At 51.0% G+C, this 23,776-nt stretch overlaps 1 protein-coding gene and 1 long non-coding RNA gene across 2 annotated transcripts; one reads left to right on the top strand and one right to left on the bottom strand.

Moving 5' to 3' along the window:
- Positions 1–4,844: 4,844 nt before the first annotated feature.
- On the bottom strand, positions 4,845–10,329 carry LOC132655901 (uncharacterized). Its single transcript, XR_009593850.1, has 3 exons — positions 6,233–10,329; positions 5,953–6,141; positions 4,845–5,014 (listed from the first exon to the last, which is right to left on the bottom strand). It is a non-coding gene; the product is annotated as an uncharacterized LOC132655901 (long non-coding RNA).
- Positions 10,330–10,463: 134 nt separating this feature from the next.
- LOC110556028 (acyl-CoA desaturase 1) lies at positions 10,464–23,420 on the top strand. Its single transcript, XM_021649572.2, has 6 exons — positions 10,464–10,916; positions 11,629–11,911; positions 14,808–14,938; positions 16,127–16,332; positions 17,753–17,985; positions 19,924–23,420. The coding sequence occupies exons 1-6, from the start codon at positions 10,893–10,895 to the stop codon at positions 20,121–20,123; spliced, it is 1,077 nt and encodes a 358-aa protein (XP_021505247.1). The 5' UTR covers positions 10,464–10,892; the 3' UTR covers positions 20,124–23,420.
- The last annotated feature ends 356 nt before the right edge of the window (positions 23,421–23,776 follow it).

The following is a 23,776-nucleotide window of genomic DNA, read 5'->3' as shown; positions in this document are numbered from 1 at the left end:
GTTCGGAAAGGTAGCTCCCCATTGAATTAAGCCTCAGAACCAGGACTGTTACACAAAGGGAAAAAAGTAGGGTTGGTTCACACAACCAGACCTTAACGGTGCTTTGCCTGGCATGGCCACCAGGTGGCAGCAGGGCCCTACCCCCCCCCCCCCACACACACACACTCCCTGTCCCCCACTATGGCTCTTCTCCAAAGGGGTCCTGAATGGGTACCATCTCTCTCCCCAGCTCCTTCCTTTACCTCCACCCCCTTTCCTCCGGGTAGGTGAAAGCGCATGTCTGACTCAGCCAGCAGCTCCTGACCCCCATCGATTGGTCCTTTGAGGTGTCTGCTAGCCCTCTGGGTGGAGCTGGGTCCTCTGAGAGGCAAGCAGAGAGCGCACTAATGTGCGAGGCTTTCCGAGAAGAGGCGGGGCTGAGTTCGCAGGGACTATCAGCTCTGATGCTCAGGTCTGTCCCCGAGAGAGAGGAAGATGGTTGTTAGCTATGGCGTGGCCTAACAAAGGGGGGGTTGTTAAAACCTTCAGGGAGTCAAAATAGGCCATCAGGAGAATCCTGTGTCTCTCAGCACTGGGCCTGCTCCCCTTCTGATTGGCCTCTCTTGTTTCCGGGCCAAGAGCGATGAAGGAGAGTGCGGCCTAGAGTCAACGCTTCGGTCAGTGGCTCTCCCTGTAACTGGAGGTCTGTGAGACAGGTCTCCCCGTGTCCTCCGTGCTCTCCGCTGGAAAGTATGGCAGCCTCACTCTTGGGAGTGTTCACCAAGCGCTATGCCCGTTCCCACTTTCTGAGCTGAATTCCTTCCCAGGACAGGTGCCTCCCACGCCTGTCTGGATGGGACCCTGCTGCTGGATGCCCAGACCCACTCACCAAGTCAGCCCTGGCTCTCCCTGCATCCGCCTTTGACTCCGCCTTTTGCTCATAGTCCTGAACTGTGAATTCCTGTTAGCGTTACCCTCAACCCCACCCCAGGCTTAGACTCCAGCCTGCCTTAGAGGCTGGTTGGCTGGCCTCAGGTGCCATGCCCTTTCTGAACACCCAGGGTCTCAGGTCACTCTACTTGGTACTAAAGTCAACAACGAGGTCATTACCACGAGCAAAATCAAGTAGCTGACAGGCAGCCACAGGTGACGCAGAGAGGGAGGTGATTACCGGGCACCAGGAAGAGTGTGCTGGCACCTGTGGAAAGAAGTTTGTGAAGAGGATGTTAGGGGAAGAGAATGTTGGCTGCTTGGGTTGTCCTGGGGGCCGACAGGTCACAAGGCCCCTCTTGGCTCCTGAGAGTGCTCTTCAGGGTGGAAGCTGTAGGAGGCTGCCTCCTACCCTCACCCCACTCCCCCACTCCACCCCGGTGTGGACTCAGCTCCTCCCCAAGGGCTGGTCCTCAGCTGGGGAGGAAAGATGTCCCTCAGGGCTGTCAGGCTTGCAGTCACAGGCCACCTTCTAGCCTCAGGGCTACTGACCCCCCCCCCCCCCACGCAGAGCAGAGCCTGCCTGTGACTGCCCAAGCGGCGGTGCTCATTCTCCCTTTCCCAGGGAGGTTCACAGATCTCAGACAGCAGAGGGCTTCAGAGGATGGCTCACTCCAGCAGTATGATGGGCGCACCCCAAGTCAACCCCACCCCACATCCTTAGAGTCACGTATTCCTCCACAGGAATGTCCTCCTCACCTCCTAAAGCCCAGGAACCAGGACAGCTGTGGGCTACTCCTCAACCACCCCCTTCCTTTGAGACCTTTAAAAATGGACACATACACTCTGCCACACAGGCCTAAGTTCTCATGTTAGTCCCTTGACACACTGTCTGTTTACCTACGGCCTTGGAGCCTCCACCATGCTGTCTGTCTGTCTGTCTGTGGCCTTAGTAACTCTTCCTAATGAATCTCTTACCCAAAATGACCGCTTGCCTCAGTGTCCCCCTTGAACTCCAAACTGGAAACCTTTCACTGCTTTAAGAGAAACCAGAGACTGCAAGAGCCTGTGTGAGGCAAACAACATTGCAAATCCAGAGTCCCTTTGGGAAGAGAGAGGAAAATAATCTTGGACTTGGAAAGGGACTCCAGCCAGACTCTGGCGGGGAGCAGCCCAGACAGGCCTGGGGACACCAGGGTTACACTCACTCGTGCCTTGGGTTCCAGAGGCAAATCTGCAGGCCTCTGTGGTGGGGAGGTCCTTTTCCCCCTCTTGGACAGGGAAAGAGTCAGCAAACCAAGTTGGAAAGGGGAGTGGAAGATGCCTGTAGCTGGGCTGGGGGGGCTTTCAACCCGTCCCTTACTTAGGGGTCAGGACAAGCGTGTCTGCCTGGAGTGTGTCCGCGGGATATTGAGCAGTGGAGGAACCAAGAGAAGTTGGGCCTGGTGATTATTTTCAACTGTACTTAGTAGGTCTGTTCTGCGGTTGGAGAGAACCAGGTAGCAAGCAAAACGTGCGCACATTATCAGATTTAGGTTCTGGTACCTTCCCACTGGAGCCGTCCCCAACCTCAGTGACTTTTCTGAGGCTTAAAAACCAGAGGTGACATGCAGGTGACTGTAACTGGAGTCTCAGAGCTAAGCACGGGGCACAGCTCTACAGTGCTGCTCGTCACCCCACCTCAAGGCTGCCCAATTTCAGGGTTCCTCTGTTGAGAAGGCCTCTCTCCTTCCCTACACTCCGGTCCCACTCAGGCAGCTTGCGTCCTGTATCGTCAGGCACTAGCCTGTGTAGCTGGCTTTTGTGCTTTGTTTTGTGTCCTTTAGAAATCTGTGAGCTCCCCACGGCGGCAGGCAGCTTAGCTCAGCTGCTCTGCACAGAGCATTGGGTTTCTGCTGGGCACAGAAGAGGCTTCGTCAGTGCTCAGGCCCCGGGTGGTTATCTTGGCACCCAGGGACAGGATGGGAGAATCACAGACTCCGGGCTGGGAAATACTCAGGGGAAGCTGGGATTCAGTCATGGCGAGCTGCCCTCTGGACCTCACAGCGCTGCTGTGGCCTGTTCAGTGCTGTGTGAGTGCAAACCAAGGGTGACATTAGTACGGCGAGGTTACTGCAGGGTGAAGCAAGACGGGGACAGTGGGCTGGCTGCCCGTGCTCCTGTGGCGGCTGACACTACATGAAGACAGGAAAGGCTTCTTGGAGAAAAGTACAGAGAGGAAAAGAGGATGGAGGTGGCAAGGGTCCACCTGGTGAGAGGAGGGGTGCGAAGGCTGGGATTGGTTTCTGGCACCTAAGGGGGGAAGGGGGGCACTGGTCCAGGGCTCGGGACTGCCAGCGTCGCCTTCATTCTTGATTTCTTCAGAAACCAGTGGGAGTACCTCTCTCTAATCATAAACAGAGGCATAAGCTTCTCTTACGTCTCCTCTTAGCCCCCCAAACTAAGACAGGGCAAGAAGGACACTCCTTCCATAGTTTGTCACTGGGGGCCCAGAGCCTGTGTCAGCCTGGGTCACAGGCTCACACACAGCTCAGGCTGGTGCTGCAGTGGGGGGAGATTCCCCTGCAGGTCTGCACAGGAGGGAGGAAGCAACCTGGGGCCTGGAAAGAGAGCATCGGGCCACCACAGAAAGCACTGCCAGTGGCCCTATTCGGAGACCTTTGTCCCCAGGTCTCAGCTATGCAGGCTGTCAGCCCTTGATCACACACTCTGCTCCTGAGACATTAGTTGCTCCGGTCACACCCACTCTGGGCTACAGAGCTGAACCAGAGCCCAGAGGTAGGTGGTCACAGCTTAGCAGAGGTCACTCCCAGCTCCTACATCTATGTTGCAAACATATCTATGTGCATGACACACACACACACATATACACACACAAGTACACATGCACACATGCACACACATGCTGCACATACTCCAGTTCTGTGTTGAACAGAGAAGAAGCAGAGAGAGAAGTGAGAGGGCTGTTGGGGACAGCAACCTGTGCCATGTGGACAGACGCATGACTGGTAACCACGGGCTTGGACAAGTTCATTGACCTCTTTATAGCCTCACCTCACAGTTCACGACCAGACCAGCCTCTTTAGCCCACAGCCTGTGCCCAGGGTGCTTTTTAGTGTGGTGTGATGTCAGTTTCTCTTTCCCTGTGCTAGGCTCTGGACTGTCGCCTGCTCCTCAGATCTAACTCCAATGGCTCCTTGGGATTTCACATTGCTGTGTCCTCCATAAAGTCTTCCTGCCTCTCCCAGGCTGATCTGACCTATGTCTCTACCCTGGAGTCTGTGTCACTGAAGTATGTGACATCCATGCTGAGCTCCACCTGCTGGGGCTTTGCTGAGAGTCCCTGACCTGGAGCCTATGCCGAATGAGTGCTCTGGGAACAGGGATCCCGGGGCTGGTTTTGCTCCATCTCTCTCCTCCCCCAGAAGCCTGGGCAGAGGGAAGGGAAGCCCTCTTGTACCATCTCTCCCAGATGTCTGCTTCCTGGGATTCAGCTTGAATCACTGAACAGAGAAAAGCCAACATCCCCCAGAGGTCTGCACTCCTTCTTCTGGCCCCCCAAAATGCCCAGGGCTGACCGGGGACAGGAGCAGGGCCGGCTCCCACCTCTCCCTTCCCGCTGTGCCCTCTGCCACGAGAAAGCCTGAGAGGTCCAGGTTGACGAGGGCATTTCTGCAGCTCTGACCTATCGCCGCAGTGCCATGTGGCCATGCTCACTGTGGATGGGCAGCTCCGTGGAGCTGGTTGCCTAACCAGTCCTGTGCTTGTTTATCGAACAAACGGACACTATCTCCGCATCTGCAGTGGCTGAAGTGACGGTGGTTGAAAGGAAGTGTTTTAAAGACACAGTTTCTGCGTGGAGTAACTCTATCCATTTAAGGCACACAGCTTTGACAGCATCCAGTATATTCACGAAGCTAATCATAACAGCCAATTTTAAAACATTTTCATTATGGCCCTCCACCCCCAAACACATGCTGTGTTCCTTAGTCCTCGGCGTCCGCGCTCCATGACCCTTCTGCCATTATTTGGCTTGCTTTCTCGTTGTTTTCTTATTCCGAGCCAGAGGTGGTAGATCATTCCTATAACCCAAGCACTGGAGAACCTGAGGGCAGAAGGTTGTCATGAGATCAGGTTCAGTCTGGGCAGTAAGAATGAGTTCCACGCAAATGTGAGACTCTCTAAAACAAGCAAAATAATAACAGAGGGACTGAGGTTGCGGCTCAGGTGGGACAGGGCTTGCCTGATAAGCACCAAGTTCTCAGCTTGAGTCTCAGCACGGTGCAAGCCAGGAATGATGGCCCAAGGCTATAACCCCAGAGCTTGGGGAATGGATGCAAGGGGGCCGGAAGCTGGGAGACTTCCGTGGCTGTACAAGGAGTTCAGAGCCAGCTAGGGATACCTGCGAGCCTCTCTCAAACATAAAATAAGACTTAGAAATAATCATGACAGGGTCAGTGAGATCTGCTGTCAAGACTGACCGTCTGAGTTCAGTCCCTGGGACCCCCGTGGTAGGAGAAGAGAACTGGCTCCCACGAGTTGTCCTCCAGCCCATACATGTGCCCCATTGCACCCGTGTACACACACACACACACACACACACACACACACACACAAGTAAACAGACAAGCAAATGAGTAGGTAAATGTAACTAAAATTAAAATTACAACAGTGGTAATGAATGCCGAGGTTTACCTTCTCAGCACGTTACGCATCAGGCCATAGGGCGTCAGTCTGTGGCAACCGGTGTCTTCCGCTTGGCCTTTTATTTCTATCTTCCTTTCTCTCTTTTTCATTTCCAAATAATATTCCATTGTGTGTGGGGTGTGAGATCAAGGAGGCTCCCCGGTAGAGGCGATCGATCACACCCTCCATCCTCTCTAGTACCTTCCCTAAACTAAATCCTAATTTGTACAGCCCTGAGGTAGGTTGGAATAACAGAATGAATTTTTTCAGGGTCTCACTCTGTATGTAGGTCATGAACTAGGCTGGCCTCAAACTCTGCCTCCTGGGTGCTGGAATTAAAGGCATGTACTACGGCACCTGGAAACCTGGTCCAGAATTAGCTTCTTAAGTTGTGACCTTCGGGCTGGAGAGATGGCTCGGTAGTTAAGAGCACTTGTTGCTTTGTGCAAGACCTTGGTTCCATTCTCGGCACCCACACGGAGGCTCACAGCAGTCCACAACTCCACTTCCAGGGGATTTGGTGCTCCTTTCTGGCCTCTGAGGGTACTGCAGACACATGTTGCACAGTTATCCATGTAGTCAAAACACCCACACACATAAAATCTTTTCAAAGTATGGCCCCACACCTATTCAGTACCTTCAGCAATGTGCTAAGCTCAGGGCTCTGAGCTCAAAGATCTCCTGTGACGTCTGTAAGTGGAGAAGAAATTTTTCTTTGTTTTGTGGGCTACTGAATCTTTGCCATACCCCTGTTCCCCCCACCCCCGATATGATTGGCTGCCATTGTCAAAGGGCCTGACCACCTGCCTGAAAGCCATCTCCATGCATCTCCTGGAAACACTGTTTTTTTTTTTTTAATGTTATGTGTACAGATATTTTGCCTGCATGTATGTCTATGTACCATGCATGTGCCTGGAGCCTGAGGAGGCTGGAGAGGGTACTGAATCCCTTGGAACTGGAGTGACAGATGTTTGTGGAGCTGCCATGTGGGCGCTGGGAATCAAGCTCAGGTGTCCTGGGAGAATGCCAGTGCTCTGAACTGCTGAGTATCTCTCCATCCATGAAATAATCTTCAGCTGGGCTTTTTTGTGATCCCAGCACTCAGGGAGGCAGAGGGAGGCAGATCTCTGTCAGTCTGGTCTACAAAGTGAGTTCTAGGACAGCCAGGGCTACACAGAGAAAACCCTCTAGGAAAACAAAACAAACAAATAAACAAACAAAAAGGCCCTAGATCTATGACATGGCTATGGTATATACTGTATAGTTCTGCAGTGTTTATTGCATATGCTTGCGTGAGGATTTCAGAAAATATATTGTCCAATGGGCTGGGGAGTAGCTCATCGGTAGGGTACTTGTCTAGGGTAGAGGACGCCCTAGATTTGATTCTCCAGCACCATGAAGAAAAAAATCGCTTATGACTCTTTCAGATGGGCTGGCAAGAAGGCTCAGTGGATAATGGCATGTCCTGCTGACCCCTAGTGACCTGAGTCTGATTTCCAGGACCCACATGGTCGAAGGAAAAAGCCAGCTCTCACATGTCGTCTTCTGACTTTCACAGGTGGGCCTACACACACACACACATACACACACACAATAGAAATAAATCTTCAAAAAGGTGCGGTGGAACATACCTTTAATCCCAATGCTTGGGAGGCAGAGGCAAGTAGATTAAAAAAAAAAAAACACCAGAAAACTCATCATTTTCCCCAAAATTGAATATTGTCAGGTTTTTAAAAGTAACAGACTACATTCACTGATACTTTTCAAATAATTAATAAAGTCAAATGTTTGTCAATTATTTGTTGACTATGATTCTTGTATCATGAGTTTCTATTCAATCCTTAATTTTTTTGTTATTTTGAAATTTTTATCACTCTATACAAGTCTAAAGAGACTAATAATTTTCTTTCTGTTCATAACTATTGGGAAAATTTGCTCTCTTATGATGAAACAAATGCCTAATCCAAGTCAGAATGCCAATTCTAGCAATTGCCAATTGGAAGTTCTATTATGCCTAGGGCCTCCAATGAGAGGTGATCTCTGCTCTAAAGGGAACCAGTTTCCTAGTTAGAGAAATAGAATAAAAACAGCCTCGTGTGATCAGCTGAAGGCAATTCTTTTCTGGTAATGAGGGCCTCCAGGGCTTTTTGTTGTTGTTGTCTAAAAAAAAAAAAAAGAGCACGGAATGGTGGGTGAAACAGACATTCTGCTCAACTCTAGATTATATTCATTTCAATAGCAGTGACAGTTTTTCAGGAGTGTGGGTGAGGGGCAATAGGTATCCAACACCCCTCCGGGTCAGCAGAGTTAGCTGGCCAGGTGCATTGTGGGACAGAGGCACCCAGAGAACCCGCAATGATCTAGGGGCTGCTTTCCCAGGATGCATTTGCATTTCCAGCTCTGCCCTCTCCATATGTACGGTCTTATCTGAATTAATGGACCCAGACCACTTGATAAAAGGACTTAAAGGACTGAATGAGTTGCCCTCCGTTTCTATAAATTCTTGCTAAGGTCCACTTGTTTACTGACAATCGATAAATGGGTTGAACTTTTTTTTTTTTTTTTGCTTTCTTTTTTCAGTTTAAAAACCGTCACCTGAGATTACACCAGTGCCTGTAATTCCAGCACTCGGGAGGCAGAGGCAGGCAGATCACTGAATTTGAGGCCAGCCTGGTCTGCAAAGTGAGTCCAGGATAGCCAAGGTTACACAGAGAAAACCTGTCTTGAAAAAAAAAAATGTCATGGTGCCCACAGGAATGTTCCAATGCCAATCTCCAGCTCCAAGCTGACTTTGTATTTCCCTTCTTCTCTACTAAAATATTTGCTTAATAACATTTATTTTATTTTATTTTATTAATTTAGAGAAATTAATAAATGTGTAGCCCTTGCTGGCCTGGAACTCAGTCTTATCTGCTTCAGCCTCGTGAGTTCTGGAATTTACATTGTAAAGAGGAGAGATGGCTCTGGAGTTAAAACCCCTTATTGCTCTGGCAGAAAACCTGCGTTCACTTCCCAGCTCACAACCACCTGTTCCTGCAGCTCTAGGGGATCTCCCACCTCTGGGCGCAGGTAACTTACCCACACACACAGGTAAGTAAAATAAAAACGAACCTTTAAAATATGTACTGTAAACAAATCATATCTGTGCACTCTAACTTGTCACTGGCCCAATAATCCCTGGTACCGACGCTTGCGCCCTTGCCACAGTATTTTTCCTCCCATGGGGTCTTGTGTGCGCAGTTGGAAGCTCCTGGAGTTTGTGCTCCTGAAGGGTGTCATAGTTACAGCGTGTGATAACATCACGGGTTGAGCCGGTCCTCACTCTGTCTCAGTTACTGACACTGGAATGAATCTCTCTCTCTCTCTCTCTCTCTCTCTCTCTCTCTCTCCCAGCCCCCAGCGCTTTTGGAGTACTGAATGGTCCTGGTGGGCCTGCCCTACCTTGTCTGGCAATGAATGTCAAAACAGTTTAGTCCAGGTAATATCCCCAGACGTGAGGAATAATAGCAGAACGGGGGCTGAGGGCAATTCCCATAGGGGAACCTGACTGTTGTCAAACAGGTCTGTATAACCCTGGCTGACCTACAACTCACGGTGCAAATCGGGCACGGTGGCACAGGCCTTTAATGCCAGCATTTGGGAGGCACAGGAGGGCGAAATCTGAGTTCGGGGCCACATAGAGAAACCCCCGTCTTGAAAACTGAAAAAAAGAAAAGAAAAACCTCACTACGTCAGGTTGCACAGAAGTCACAGCTATCCAGTCTCTGCCTTTGAGTGCTGGGGTCAAAGGAGTGTGACGCCACTTTTAAAATGAAACGCTGGGGCAGCCACCCATTCTGTTCTCAGTTCCTAGCTCCACCACCTACTGGCTAAGCATGGCCATTTACTTCCCCTTTAAAAAGACCAAGGAGCTGGGTGTGGTGGTGGCGGCGCCCTTACTCCCAGCACTAAGGCAGACACAGATCTGTGAGCTCGAGAGCAGCTTGGTCTACTGTTCCAGGACAGTCAGAGCTTCAGAGACCCGGTCTGAAGAGAAACCAATAAAAACAAATACCGAGGAGGACCCACTGTTCGGGGCCACGGTGTGGGCTCAACAAAATGATTCTCGTGTTGTCAGGCGCGCGCTGAGTGCCTGCCTCTAGTCTTATTGCACAGCAGGCCCTCTGACTGGTTACAGGTTGGACAGATCACCTCGTTAGTCCCTTTCCCTGGAAGATCCCCAAATTCCAGCCTGGCGATCAAAGAATCTCTCAAAACACCCGCTCCCGCAGGTGGGGATAGGATTGGGCTCCCGGCCCTGGCAGAGGCGGGCCCCTGTAGATTGCGACCAATGGGTGAGCGCGGTGTGTATCCGTGCGCGTGAGCTCGCTGCACTCCGGACCGCAGCCGTCTGAGGCTAGCATCCCGAAGCTGGCGGGCCGGATAAACCACGGCTTCCCCTAGTCAGAGCCCTGAGCGGTAGATATCAGAAACGGATCGCACCCTCCGGCCCCCTCTCCGGGGTAGGGGCCAGTCTCCTCTTTGCACGTGCCTGGAAGTGGGGGTGGATGTGAAGTTGGACCCAGTGGCGGCAGCCACCTTGACTTCCTCACTTCCCCTGATGCAACTTCCCCGGCGAACCGTTCGCTAAGCGCCGGGAGACGATCCTCGGCGTGTACACAACCCCTACACAGGACCACGCTATCCTCCTCTTAAAGAAAAGTCACCCATCAGCCCAAGGCGAAGAGGATAAGGAGAAAAAGAGGGGAGGGGAGTGCGAGGAGCTGGTGGCAGAGGGAACAGCAGATTGCGCCTAGCCAATGGAAGAGGCTGGCCGAGGTGGCACCAAATTCTCTTTGGCCAATGACAAGACAGTCTTCACAGGAGGCGCATTAGCATTTACCCCAGGCAGGGGGTTGGAGCGGCGCGGTGTCGATGCTTGCAGCATCCCGGCGCCTCGTAGGTCTACTCCGGAATCCACTTGGCTTTCTTTCCCTTCCTTAGTCCCTCCCCTCCCCTCCACGCCCGGCTTCCTTGGCTGGCTGTCTCCGCGCACTTTACCCTTCGCTGGCAGCGGATAAAAGGTGTCTGAGGAAATCCTGAACACGGTCATCCCATCGCCCGCTCTGGCCTTTAAATTGCCAGCCCGGGAAGGTCTGCGCACAGCCAGGTCGGGCTGAGCACCCATCCCTCCCGCCGGAACGGAGCGGAGGTTTCCGAACGCAGCGCCGCCGACCGCCCTCCACTCCGGGCTCCGGAACCCAAGTCCACGCTCGGTCTCAGCGCTGGGAAAGTGAGGCCAGCAGCCGACAGCCACGATGCCGGCCCACATGCTCCAAGAGGTGAGCCTCCAGGGGCGGCCCCCGCCGGCTGGGCTGCGTGCGAGGTGAGGTCCCGGGAGGAGAAAGTTAGGAGTTCCCCGGACTACTCCACTTTCTCGAACTGTGATGCGATCAGCCGAGTAAGAGGTGCGGATGGCAGCTCGGGCGGTGGAGTCCCAGCTTTCGTGTCTTAAAACTTTGAGGCGGTGCTTCTCAACCTTCCAACGCTGAGACCCTTTACCGCAGCTCCTCGTGTTCTAGTGAACCCCCCCTCCAACCATAAGATTATATTCGTCACTACTTAATAGCTGATTTTGCTTTCCGATGGTCTTAGGCGACGCTGGTGAAAAGGTCTCCGTTTGAGCCCCTCCCCCCCGAGGGGGTCGTGACCCACAGGTTGAGAAGCACTGCCTGAAGCAAAGCAAAGCCAGTCTCGCCTATACTGGCACGGACAGTTCCCTTTGTGTGTTACTTGGGTTGCGAATGTTTCACTCCTCCTTCCTACCTACCGGTCCTTCACCTTTTGCCCCATCCCCCCCAAATACGTAGTTTCTGCAAACTTCTGCTCTATCTCGGAGAGCATCTCACCCTCGTGCCATCTGAGCTCTGGGGCAGGGTCTGTGCCTTTGCTGCTCTTGAGTGAGGGAAACGGTACCCTTCCCCTCCCCCACCCCACCCCAACACAGTGTCCCGCACGGATCTGCCCGCCCCCTGACTGAACTTTCCCTTGCAGATCTCCGGTTCTTACACGACCACCACCACCATCACGGCGCCTCCCTCCGGAAACCTGCAGAACGGACGAGAGAGGCTGAAGACGGTGCCCCTCTACCTAGAAGAAGACATCCGCCCTGAAATGAAGGAAGATATCCACGACCCCAGCTACCAGGATGAGGAGGGGCCCCCGCCCAAGCTGGAGTACGTCTGGAGAAACATCATCCTCATGGCGCTGCTGCACGTGGGAGCCCTGTACGGGGTCATCCTGCTTCCCTCCTGCAGGGTCTACACCTGGCTCTGGGGTGAGCAGCTCCCCTCGTCGTGAGCCAGGTTTCTCCTTTGCTCGTTAATGAGGTGGCCTCTGATCCAAGACAGGGGCCCCTCTGTCCAAATTTCCCCAGTCTCCTTTTCTCTGGTTCCCTCCGGGACTGGGCAGCCTTTAACCTGAAAGCTGCGTCCCTGTGCTGGGGGGAGGGGGGCTTGGAGGGGTCAGCCTGAGGCAGAGGAGCGACCTCCTCCGAACAAGCTTTTCTGTGTGAGTCAATCACTTGGCTGCTTATGCAGGCCCCACCTGACCCAGAGGAACGGGCCTACCTGGGAGGCATGGGAATCAGGTGCTAGGCCAGGGGCCTCGTGCACTACTGTTCAGCCAGGACAGGGAGCAGAGCCCGGGGAAACTGCCCTGGAGAGGTCCTTGAAAAGAACAGAACAGAAGGAGGTTAATTACACAACTATTCCGACTTCAACCCCTGACCAGACCGAGCTGGTTTGCCCTCAAACCCGCCTTCTGCAACCCCCAGTCTACAAGTGTGTGGCTCCTGTGCTCCAGGCCATTCTTCAGGGCACAGCACAAGCCACTCAACAAGATCTTCAAAGAATGAAATAAGGTTTTCATTCTGTTCCCTCATCTAAAGCTCCTGCCTTGTCTCCTGGGACCCTGAAGTGCCAAGGACCCCAAACTTTCTAACTCCAGTCCTCCTCCAGCTCTGCCAGCCCCCTCCTTGGCAGAGAACCTTCAGCAGCCCCAGCCCTAATAAAGCTCCTCCGGGATTCACTGGGTGTGGGCTGAGGGCAAGACCACCTCTTGGACAGATTTGCACTTTAGGTGTGTTCTCACTTAGGAAAGCTGAGTCAGGAAGGTGGGGAGCAGGAGAGCCACTGGCTACGGATGGCAGCGCAGAATCCCTCTCCAGGAGACGTAGGCGGTTTCTCTGGAGAAGGGTCAGGTGTGAGTACTTTGTGGCAGCTCTCTGGGAGAGAGAGGTTGTGAAAGAATGGTTAGCCTGGTATTGGCTCCCCTCCCCTGGGCCTCTTGGGTCTTTGAAGCAGTTCAATCTGATCTTTGGAGCTTCGTCTTAGAAGTCGCCCTAGATCTGAGAGGAGCCACTGTTTTTCTCAGTACCAAGTAGGGCAGGAGTGCTTTGTCAGGGGTGGGGAGGTCTCGTTCTTAGGTTAGCTGTGCTGCTTCCCAGACTTCCTCTTGAGGCGGCTGTCTCCCGAGACTTTTTATTCTCTAAGAGAACCTAGTTCTGAAGAGATCTCTGATAACACTCAGGGCCGTGTTGTCTCCAGCCTGCTCCCCCCCACCCTTCCTCCCCTTTTTTGTGACAGGTCCCTCACTCTACCGCTGGCTGGCCTTGAACTCACAGAGATCCGACTGCCTCTGCCTCCCAAGTGCTGGGAGTAAAGGTGTGTGCCATCACACCAGGTCCAGCCAACCTCTTAAGACAACTCTTAACTCTTCCTCTTCTCCCTTTTGGTTTTTCGATATAGTTTCTCTGTGTGTAGCTTTGGTTGTCCTAAACCTCAGTATGTAGACCAGGCTGGCCTTGAACTCACAGAGCTCTGCCTGTCTCTGCATCACCACTGCTCCACTCCAAGACAGCTTTTAGGCTATTCCTTTACCACCAGGTGGGCAGATAGTCCCATAGGGAGTGGGGATGGGATCTAGCAATATACCCGACAGAGGTGTGGGTAGAATATGTCCCAGAGTGCCTGTGTTCTTGTCCCAGTACCCCTAATGAGAAGCTAGCATTTGTGGTCTAGACTGTGCCTGGGCCATCTACAGCCTGAAACCAACATGGATGCTTCCTTGGTGCAAAATTGAGGGCTCCTATGTTGCCCCAAGCCTCTCTTTCCTCCTGTTGATGGCTAATGGTTGCCTGGGGCTCTCCAGTACTGTGTGGTCAGATCTGGTACATAAGACGATCAAACTCCACGTGATCACGGGGAGCAGACATCTGCTGCTTCAGTCCCTCAGTCCCAGCTCTGGAAGAATGTGGCTCGAGTTTACTCAGGACAGCCGCCGACCCTATGGCTCGCAAGGATTTTGTAACAGGAAAATGGGGTGTTCGGGAAGCTACTTAGGAAATGGCTGTCTCTGCTACAAAGGATATGGACAATTTGTATAGTGTGTGTTATGTCTCAACTGCAACCTAAAGCCAGTGGCCCCTGAGGATCTGTTGTTGCTGCCACTCCCTAGGCACAAAAACATTATCTACCAAGGCCTCTGTCCCAGCATCCCACTGCTGGTCAGAGAACAGATGGGTACACACAGGAAGGACCTCATTCCCTACTGGAGATCAAAGTGAGTACCTTCTAAGTGTGCAGATGATAGTGACGAAGCAGGAAAGTATTCTGATGTTGGGTTCCTACTTTGCTGGTTGCGTGACCCTCTCTTGGCATCTGTTCCCTCAATTGTAAAGTATAGGGGCGTGGGCTATGGGTTTTCGTTTTGCTTGTTTGTTTTTTGAGGGTTTCTCTGTGTAGCCTTGGGTGTTGTGAAACTCTGTAGACCAAGTTGTCCTTAGGACACTGCTGGCATGACTGTTGTAGGGCTGGCTGTCTGGTGTGGCCCCAGTCCCTCCTGTAGCATTCGAGTGTGATGGTTTCAGCTGTATGCCTTGAATGTCCCCTACAACTTGGGGGACATTCAGAGTGATGTCTCTGCTGTCTTCACAAGGCTCCTATCTGCAGTCCTGGGCTCTGCAGGAAGAATTTGCAGCTCTGCCCATTTGAAGGGGGAACACCATTAGGCCTTAGAGATCGGGAATTCTTAGGATTAAGTGGGAAACAGATCCTTAACCAAACCCAAAGAAGACAAACACAGACGTCAGGGAAGCCTCCTTGACATAATTTCAACGGTGGAATTTGCCTGTTGGTGACTCCCTGCCCACCCCCACCTGTCTTGTCCTGCAGGGATTATGTACTACGTGATCAGTGCCCTGGGCATCACAGCCGGGGCTCATCGCCTGTGGAGCCACAGGACTTACAAGGCCCGGCTGCCCCTGAGAGTCTTCCTCATCATTGCCAACACCATGGCTTTCCAGGTGAGAAGCTGGTGCCGCGGCTGCATCTCCACCCTGTGGGTGACCTGAGTGGGTAGTGGGGATCCTTTTTTAATTCCATGACCAATATGGCATCACACGGTATGCTGTCTGGGCTATCTGCCTAAAGGGCCATGCTACATAATCAGTCCAGGCATTGGCCCTGGTTTCCTGCACTCTCACTGGAGAGTAAGCTCATGCTTTACTGTAATGTGCTTTATATACCATGGACTGCTACAATGGCCTGACAGTGATATGTCACAGAATGGAAAATTCTTCTGGGCACTGCTAAGCACTGGGAATGAGTTAACCCATTAAGTCCTCCTGGACATATTGGTGGATATTATCATTATCATACTGGTTTTTTGAGACAGGGTCTCTCTGTGTAGCCTTGGGTGTCCTGGACTTGCTTTGTAGACCAGGCTAGCCTCGAACTCACAGAGATCTGCCTGCCTCTGTCTCTCCCAGTGCTGGGATCACAGGCATGCACCACTGTGCAGCAATGGCTGCCTCTCCTGCATGGGCTAAAGGTGTGCTGTACCACTCAGCTGAGCCTGAAAGGTCGGACTCACCAGCCTGAGCAAATCTGAGGCCTCGGGGTGGGCTGGGTCAGGAATATTAAAGTTGGTTTATGTAGAATAAGGACAGTTGGGGGGGGGGAGATTTTTAGCTCTTAGCTGGAGCAATGGGCACAGGATGGTTTGTGGTATGGGGCTTTACAAGAGAACAGTGGGGAAACAAATTATTCTCATTTACTGATAATACGTGAAGTGTTTCCCACACAGGTTCAGAGGTCCTAGGGAAATGTTCATGCTCGTTAGTGACATGCCGGCCTTTAAACCGGGTTAGGTGGGCTGTCACTTGTGAAAGCCTCAGGGTGGCGTTCCCTGCGAGCGACTCCCTGGGATCCAAGGCCACCTGCCTCATGATCTCTGCCCCCACATTCCTTTCTTCAAGAACCGCAGTGTTCTTTGAGTGTTGTGACTTTCCTTCTCCCCCACACACAATCTTCAGTGTGCTCCCGGGACTTTGCCAAAAAAGCTGGTACAAGAGACCAGCCCCCAAGGTCTCCTTTGGAGCTGGAGCCCTATGGACTTTGCGTTGTCCTAGGCCCTTGAAGATATCTGGGCATTGGTTCCCCCAGGAGGCCATCTCTTCTCACCGCTGGGTTCCTCTTTCCCGTCCTTCCAGAATGATGTGTATGAATGGGCCCGAGACCACCGCGCCCACCACAAGTTCTCAGAGACGCACGCCGACCCCCACAATTCCCGGCGGGGCTTTTTCTTCTCTCACGTGGGTTGGCTGCTGGTGCGCAAACACCCGGCTGTCAAAGAGAAGGGCGGGAAGCTGGACATGTCTGACCTAAAAGCCGAGAAGCTGGTGATGTTCCAGAGGAGGTAAGTGGGTGATTGGGAGAGAGCCAAGGGCACCTGGGGTTTAGAAACTCCACCTTTTCTCTTAGGACTTATAAAATAATAACTGAATGATATACTGGATTGATAAGTTCAAAATCACTTAAATCTCCTATTCAACATCCAAAAGACCCACAGTCATAATTTGTTGCTCTATTCTGTTTGGGCCATCTTAATAAAAACCAGTTAGCTATACCATCGGTCCTAGTCTGGTAAAGATGGCTGAGTGTTTACCTTTGAGGAATTTCCAGCCTATATGGGGTTGAAGGAATGAGCCACAACTATGATCCCATAAAGCAGAATAATATTGTGTTTACTGTGAATAAGTACGAGGAAGAAATACAGCTCAGCGGGTGAACAATGAGGGACTCTAGCAAAGTAGCATCAGGATCCAGCCAAAGACAGTGGTCTGGCAGTGTGGTGGGCGGGGACACTGCAACTGAATGCTGAGGCAGCTCCTCCTGGAACACGGTCCATCTCTGAGATGTAGCGTGTGAAGGGCCAGGGCTGCAAGAGCAAGCGCAGAATCCGTTGCTTTCTGGGAGCCATTCAGGCATTCTCCAGCAGCTTGGGGCACAGATGGGTGAGCTCTGGAGATGCAGACATGGAGGTAATGGGCAGGGTCATGGCTAGAGAAATAATGACCAGAATGGAAGGGAGCTAGTCCGAGGGATTATCAGTGACACAGAAGTAATAGACACAACTGCTGAGGAATGTCAGCAGCTTGATTTGTAGGGAATGAAGAATGGAACAGAGGGACAGATGATCAAGGACACTCAATGTGTCTTGGTGACAGCAGGAAATGAATGTGTGACGCTTGCCATAGTCTGCCAAAGACCTCACAAACAAGAAAAAAGAACTCGGGGCTGGAGTGGTGGCTCCTCAGAGGTTAAGAGCACTGGCTGCTCTTCCAGAGGTCATGAGTTCAATTCCCAGCAACCACATGGTGGCTCACAACCATCAAAAATGAAATCAGATTCCCTCTTCCGGCATGCAGGTGTACATGCAAACACACTTTGTATACATAATAAGTAAATCTTTAAAAAAAGAAAAGAAAAAGGAACTTAAAGGCTGAAGGACAAGAGCCCAGGGAGCAGAATTGGCCGATGAGGTCGTGATTTGATCCAGCATGACCTTATGTTCCTATGGTAAAAGTAATGGATTTGTAGTCAGGGCAAGAAGTGACTGGAGACACACAATAGGATCTTAGAATACCTGCACATTCATGTACCCTTATCTAAAGGAAGAGAGCACTGCATGTGAGATGACATGCCATCTTTCCTCTTGCTGATAATCTGTCCCATCCTCTGACAGGAAAATGACGCAACGCTACCTCATTAGAAAGGACAGTTTGTGCGGGTGTGAGGGTCCTCTCTCCTTACGCAGTGCGTGCTCTCCCACATAGGTACTACAAGCCTGGTCTCCTGCTCCTGTGCTTCCTCCTGCCCACGCTGGTGCCCTGGTACTGCTGGGGCGAAACTTTCCAGCACAGTTTGTATGTTGCCACTCTCCTGAGATACGCCTTAGTGCTCAACGCCACCTGGCTGGTGAACAGCGCCGCCCACCTCTACGGATACCGCCCCTACGACAAGACCATTGAATCTCGGGAGAACATCCTGGTTTCCCTAGGTGCCGTGGGTAAGTCACGGCCCCCAGCATGACCATGTCCAGGGGCCTTCTGGTTGGGGCGTTTGTCTAGGAGCCAGAGGAACCAGAATGACCTGTTTTATGAGTGCTGTGTAGTTCAGCTTTTCCACTATAAAACCGGGACCTTATGAGAGTCAGGGAAGCAACGGCTGTTAATGTAAAATGGAAAGGGCGAGAAGTAACTCTACTTTGGCTTATCGGTTGTAAAGCCGTGTCTAAGTGCTGCCTGTAATGAGCCTCTGAGTCTCCTGGGCAGGCCTGCAGCTCTGCATTAGCCCAGGATGAGCACTCAGCACATCCCAGTCACCACAGTAGCCTCTTGCCTATTGGCTCACATGCAAGAGTATACTTTAGCCCAATGATCCTCAGGTTATGCTGGTAGTATTTCTCTCCCTCCTGTGTGCCGTTCTTTTAGACATATGGGTCATGCAGTGATGTCCACTTCAGGGCAGGCTCTCTTTTTCCTCCCACCACCATCCCTCCCTCCCCCTTGTTCTTTTTCTCTCTTCTGCGCCGTATTAAGGACTCCTCCTCAGCATCCTTGATGGAGCAGAGTCTGGTCAGCTCCTTCTGTGGGGATCTGATGTTGACTGTCCCTGAATGCCTTCCTCTCTGGTTCCAGTTCTGACGCAGCTCAGTGGAAGTAGTTCTGCCATCAGTCTCTGCACTCCCCTGTCCTGCTTTTCAAGCGGCAGAAGCCTCATCACCCTAGTTTTCCCTGTGAGGATCCAGTGGCCTCTGCTCATCGGTGGTCAGAGCTCTTGCTCATCTGCTCACGAACCCATGCCTGTCATTCCGCTAGTGCCTACATCTTGGCCTCAAACTCCCTGCCCTCCTTTCCATCTGGAGCCTGCTTTTCACCTGCCTCCGTGCCTGTTGCAGTTCTGTTTGCTGCAGCTTTGACCGATTTTGACACAAACCCTATGCTATCCAAATCTGCTATTTTCATAGACACGGGATAATCTGAACTGGGTCATGTGTGACCTCTGTTGCTCTACAATGCGCCTTCCTTGTGACCATCAGTTCCAAGTGGCTGCCAACATCTTCCTTTGTCCTGCTGTTACTCACTGCTCAGGACCTGTTCTCTTCTTACCCTGTTCTCCACCCGCTGCCTCCTATCTCTCGCATCTTCTTGAATTTCTTCCCTCGGGTCACATGCTTGAGGTCTCCGCTCATTCCCTGGAGCATTTCTGGGCTTGCTGCTCCAGTTGCTACTCACTGGTCTCTTCTTCCCTTTTTCTCTCCCTTGTTACTATGTTGCCTGATTTCCTGTTAAATGTTGAGACATGGATGCAGGCAAGTGCTCACCCAGAACTTTCTTGTGAACTTTTTTTTTGAAACAAGGTTTCTCTATGTAGCAAGGCTATCCAAGACTTGCTTTGTAGACCAGGCTGGCCTTGAACTCACAGCAAGTGCTGGCATTAAAGGCATGTATGACCACACCCAGCCAAAACTAGCAATCTTTAAAAAACAAGTGGTGTTTTGTTTGTTTGTTTTCTTGAAATTATATTTTTATTTTGTGTGTTGGGAGGTTTTGCCTGTGTGTTTGTCTGTGCACCATGCTTGCAGTGCCTGAGGGGGCTAGAAGAGGGCACTAGATCCTTTGGGTTCTGTATTGTAAGCTTTGTGATCCACTCAGAAGAGTCCTGTCAAGAGCTAGTAAAACATATTACCCTCTGCACAAGCCCTCCTGAGTCCAGAGAATTTTTTTCCTCTATCAAAATAATATTTTTAGGAATGGTCAGAATCTTTGATGTTAGAGAGAATGTCATAGTGTTTTAGTTTTATCAGCACCTTCCAGATGCCAGGATCAAACTCAGAGTCAGTAGCCCGCTGTGAGCCAGTAGTGGGAGGTAGGAGGCGGCCTCTTGTCACTGGCTGGGCTTCCTTCCTTCTTTTCCCCTAACTGCTCTCCTTGCTCTGTTCCAGGCGAGGGCTTCCACAACTACCATCACGCCTTCCCCTACGACTACTCTGCCAGTGAGTACCGCTGGCACATCAACTTCACCACGTTCTTCATCGACTGCATGGCTGCCCTCGGCCTGGCTTACGACCGGAAGAAAGTATCTAAGGCCGCGGTCTTAGCCAGGATTAAAAGGACTGGAGACGGGAGCCACAAGAGTAGCTGAGTTTTGGGCTCTTGAGTTCCTGTTCCAAAAGTTATCTGGGTCGAGATTTAATAACCTGTTGATTAACTACTGGATAATGCTACCAGGATGTTAACCTATTCCAGTACAGTATTCTTGTAAAATGAGAAAGCTTTGATCACGTCTTGAGGTAATTCATATTTTAATTAGCTAGAATTAACCATGCCACAATCTATATATTTTTAAACATATACACGATAAATGCATATACAATTTTACGCATCAGTTTTTAATAATAACCATAAATTTGAGAGTTCTATACAGAGTATTAAAAGCCAACACACGTACTGTTTTGATGCTGAGGTGATGAGCACCTCGCTCGTTCCCTGTCTGCATTGCATCTTGCTTTGTTTCTTTCCTCTCTCACCACCTCCCAGGCGAACAGACAGCTAACCGCTGGTCCATGTGACCTCCAAAGCCCAGGCAACTCGCCTGGATCTGAAATAAGGATCCTTCCTCTTAGATACTTCTTTCCTTGTTCTGAGCTTGGAGACTGCTGCCTCAAACTAGAAACAGAACAAAGCCTCCAGGGAAGTTCCCCGCTTGCAAACTTCACTGCAGGCTTTGCTTGATGGAATGGGAACATGATCTTGATTTGATACAAAGCAAGTAGATTGTCTAGAGAGTGGAGTTAGCAAACATGGTATGGCCCGCAAGGAGGAGTGGGAGAGAGAGAAGAAAAGGTAGCCATGGCTGACGGCCCACTTAGCCAAGATCAGGCTCCTCCGCACGGCATGCCTCCTTTGGGCCCATACTCTGAACCACAGATCTTGGTGAGACTGAACAGTCAAGTCAGTGTCAGACTGAAGGGGAGTAATGTATGGTCTGTGCTAGCTGATGGTTTTAGCTTTTAGTAACATGAAGATTTCTTCATAGAAAAAAAAATCTTCCTGTTAAATCTTCGCTCGGAACATGAAAGTATTTCACTAGGAAAAAGTGATGCTAAAGAAAAATTGAAGGATAAGAGGAGTTATCTGGGTTGCCAGTTTCTCTCATGGCTGGACAGGAAGTGAGGTTGAGGGGCAGCATCTGTAGATAAGGATTTCCAAATGAGGCTCTTGGGGAACACACTGCCAGGGATCCGGAAGGTGTTGGCTCCATCCGTTACTCTAATCCTCCTTGGACTGAGTAGAAGCTGGGCTTCTCTGGTGTCGAACCTTCCCGGCATTCTTTGTCTGTGGCCATCCAGCCTGGCTTCCTCTTTCTCTCTCTCTCCCTGGACTGGCAGGTAGTTGTCTGTTTTAAGAGCACTCAGGACTTGCTGCTGTCCAGGAACATTTCCTCCCACAGTCTTCATGGGCGGGGAACGGCTGTGTTGCTTCAGCAAGCAGAGCCAGGTGCCACTTTCCTGAGGCCTCCAGATCCTCTCTACCTCCACCCCTTCCGTGCCTCCGCCACAGTGATCTCAGAAAAGCTTGGTAGGCCCTCTAGCAACATCCTTGGTTCAGAGTGGTTCTCTGGCTTGTGAGTTAACAGCTCGGCCAAAGGCTCGTGTTGTCTCGGTGAGGTAACTGCTGAACGAGAAGGCTGATTGTTGGTCTTCTCTGTGTGGCTCAGGGTAGACCGCATGCTCTCTTCTCCCTGCATGCCTGCAAGGTGGCTCTGGCTGATCCGTGCAAGCAGGTGGTGGTACAATGCTTATGAAAGGAAGAGGTTCCCCATTTATCCATTAAAACACCAAAATCATTGGCAAGAGCCCAGGACCTCACTTCCGAAAAAGTCCTGCTATCTGGACCCAGGGAGGGAGGCAAAGCTTCAACTGAAACATGGTATCTAAGGTGCCATGAACTAACAAACACTATCCCACAGCCCAGGGCAGACAATGGTATAGAAAAGTGTAGAAGAAAACAGCACATCAGTATTTTGGAACCATCAACCTCTCCTGTGCCTGAAGCCTAATCCAAAGGCCTGGCTCCAAATGTTCTGTTCACTTTTGCTCAGATAAAAGCCTTTCCTCCTGTGTTGATCGAGCACATGCTTTGAGCTGTTCAGCAAAGTAGGAAATCTCGTAGAGAATCACTGTGGATCTGCTGACCCAGCCTCTAGAAATGCTGTTGGGGTAGTTTTGCTTTTCCAGGTCACAGGTGTCTGATTTATGACATGAACAATAAAATCAGCTTTCCTTCTAATCTTACTCCACGGATCTGATTCAGGCCATGTCCCAACACAGGGCTATACACAAAGATCTCAGACTGAGGTCCCAGTGTCTGGATGTTTAGGTAGAGTGTAATGGAATGTTTAGGTAACGATTTCAGATCCTCTGGAAGATGGAGTTCTAACAGTTTCCACATTAGCGTGCTAAGAGCTTTGCATGCCTTACCTCTTTCCTGATCTAGAGGAGTCCAGCCTCACGCCCTCCTTAGCCCTAAGACCCTGAAGGTAGAGTTGGTGTAAGCAAGAGGCTGGCGGGAGGACCATCAGTACAGTGATTTGCACAAATCTTTTATGGGCTTCATTTTGGAAATTTTTCCTGTGACTTTTTAGTAAATGCTCAGATTTGATGGGAAGTGGAAATATCTGGATGTATTTAATTGTATTATCCTGTTGTTGTTAAATGTGATAATGGCCATGGCGGGGATGTATTCCCCTTGGGTTGCTAGTCTCTGGGCGCTGTGTAGCTCAGGTGACTGGTGAGAAAGGTAGCCAAGCCAAGCCACATCTGCTGCTGGCTTCAGCCAGGGCCTCGCTTAGCCAACTGGCTGCTCTCCTTCCTCTCACCCTAGAGATGAGGTCTTTTTCTCTCCTGTGCTCAGCGCCTGGCAGTCCCACTTCTCAAACACCATCGGGAAGTATCCAGACCATCTGGAGGACACGCATAGACTATCACTCTGGGCAAGTCCTTCTGACAGAACAGGCTACTGATAGCTACCTCACAGAGCAGTTTTGAGGTGACTAGAGCTTGCTTTGGTTGTTTTTTTTTTAAATTATTATTATTAAGCATTTGGGGGTCTCATTAGAGGTTCTCAGTGACTTCTACAGAAGCAGAGTACACCGTGAACTTTACACTCATACCATCTCTAGTCTACAATTGCTCTTTCCAGAGGTTGACAGAACCCACTGGAGGAGTGGGCTGTGACCAAAGTGCAAGACTACCTACTCACTGCCACGAAAACGGTGCAGGAAACCTCCTCGCCCGAATGACATTTTCTCCTTTTTATGTGGGGTAGTTATTTGTGACCCAAGGGTAATTTTGGATGAGTTCCATTAATATCAACTCTTGAAGCCTAGTTGTACTGATTGAGATTGTATTTGTTCCTAATAAAAGTGGATGTGGCTGCACTGCCTGAGAGTTTTTGGTGTGTGTGTGTGTGAATGCACACATACACACAACATACACATACACACAGCTAGGGACTGAACCTGGGGATCCCACGTGTTGGGCAAACACTAGAGATGAGGGACACCCACAGCCTCTACGTCTTGAACGTGTGTATTTGAAGCAGACTCTCACTACAGAGCCTTCACTGGCCCTCCAGTCCCAGAAACCTGCCTGCCTTTGTTAGGATTATAGGCAGAATTTAGAGTAAGAGAAAAAAGTAGAAAGTACAAGGGCTGAGTCATACCCCAGTAACCTGCCTGCCCTTCCTAAGGGTAACCTGAGGTTAAACTCCGGGAGCAGAAAACCAAGAGTGTGG

Source organism: Meriones unguiculatus, chromosome 1 (genome assembly GCF_030254825.1).
Source record: "Meriones unguiculatus strain TT.TT164.6M chromosome 1, Bangor_MerUng_6.1, whole genome shotgun sequence".
NCBI lineage: Eukaryota > Metazoa > Chordata > Mammalia > Rodentia > Muridae > Meriones > Meriones unguiculatus.
This window is presented reverse-complemented; position numbering and strand designations above follow the sequence as displayed.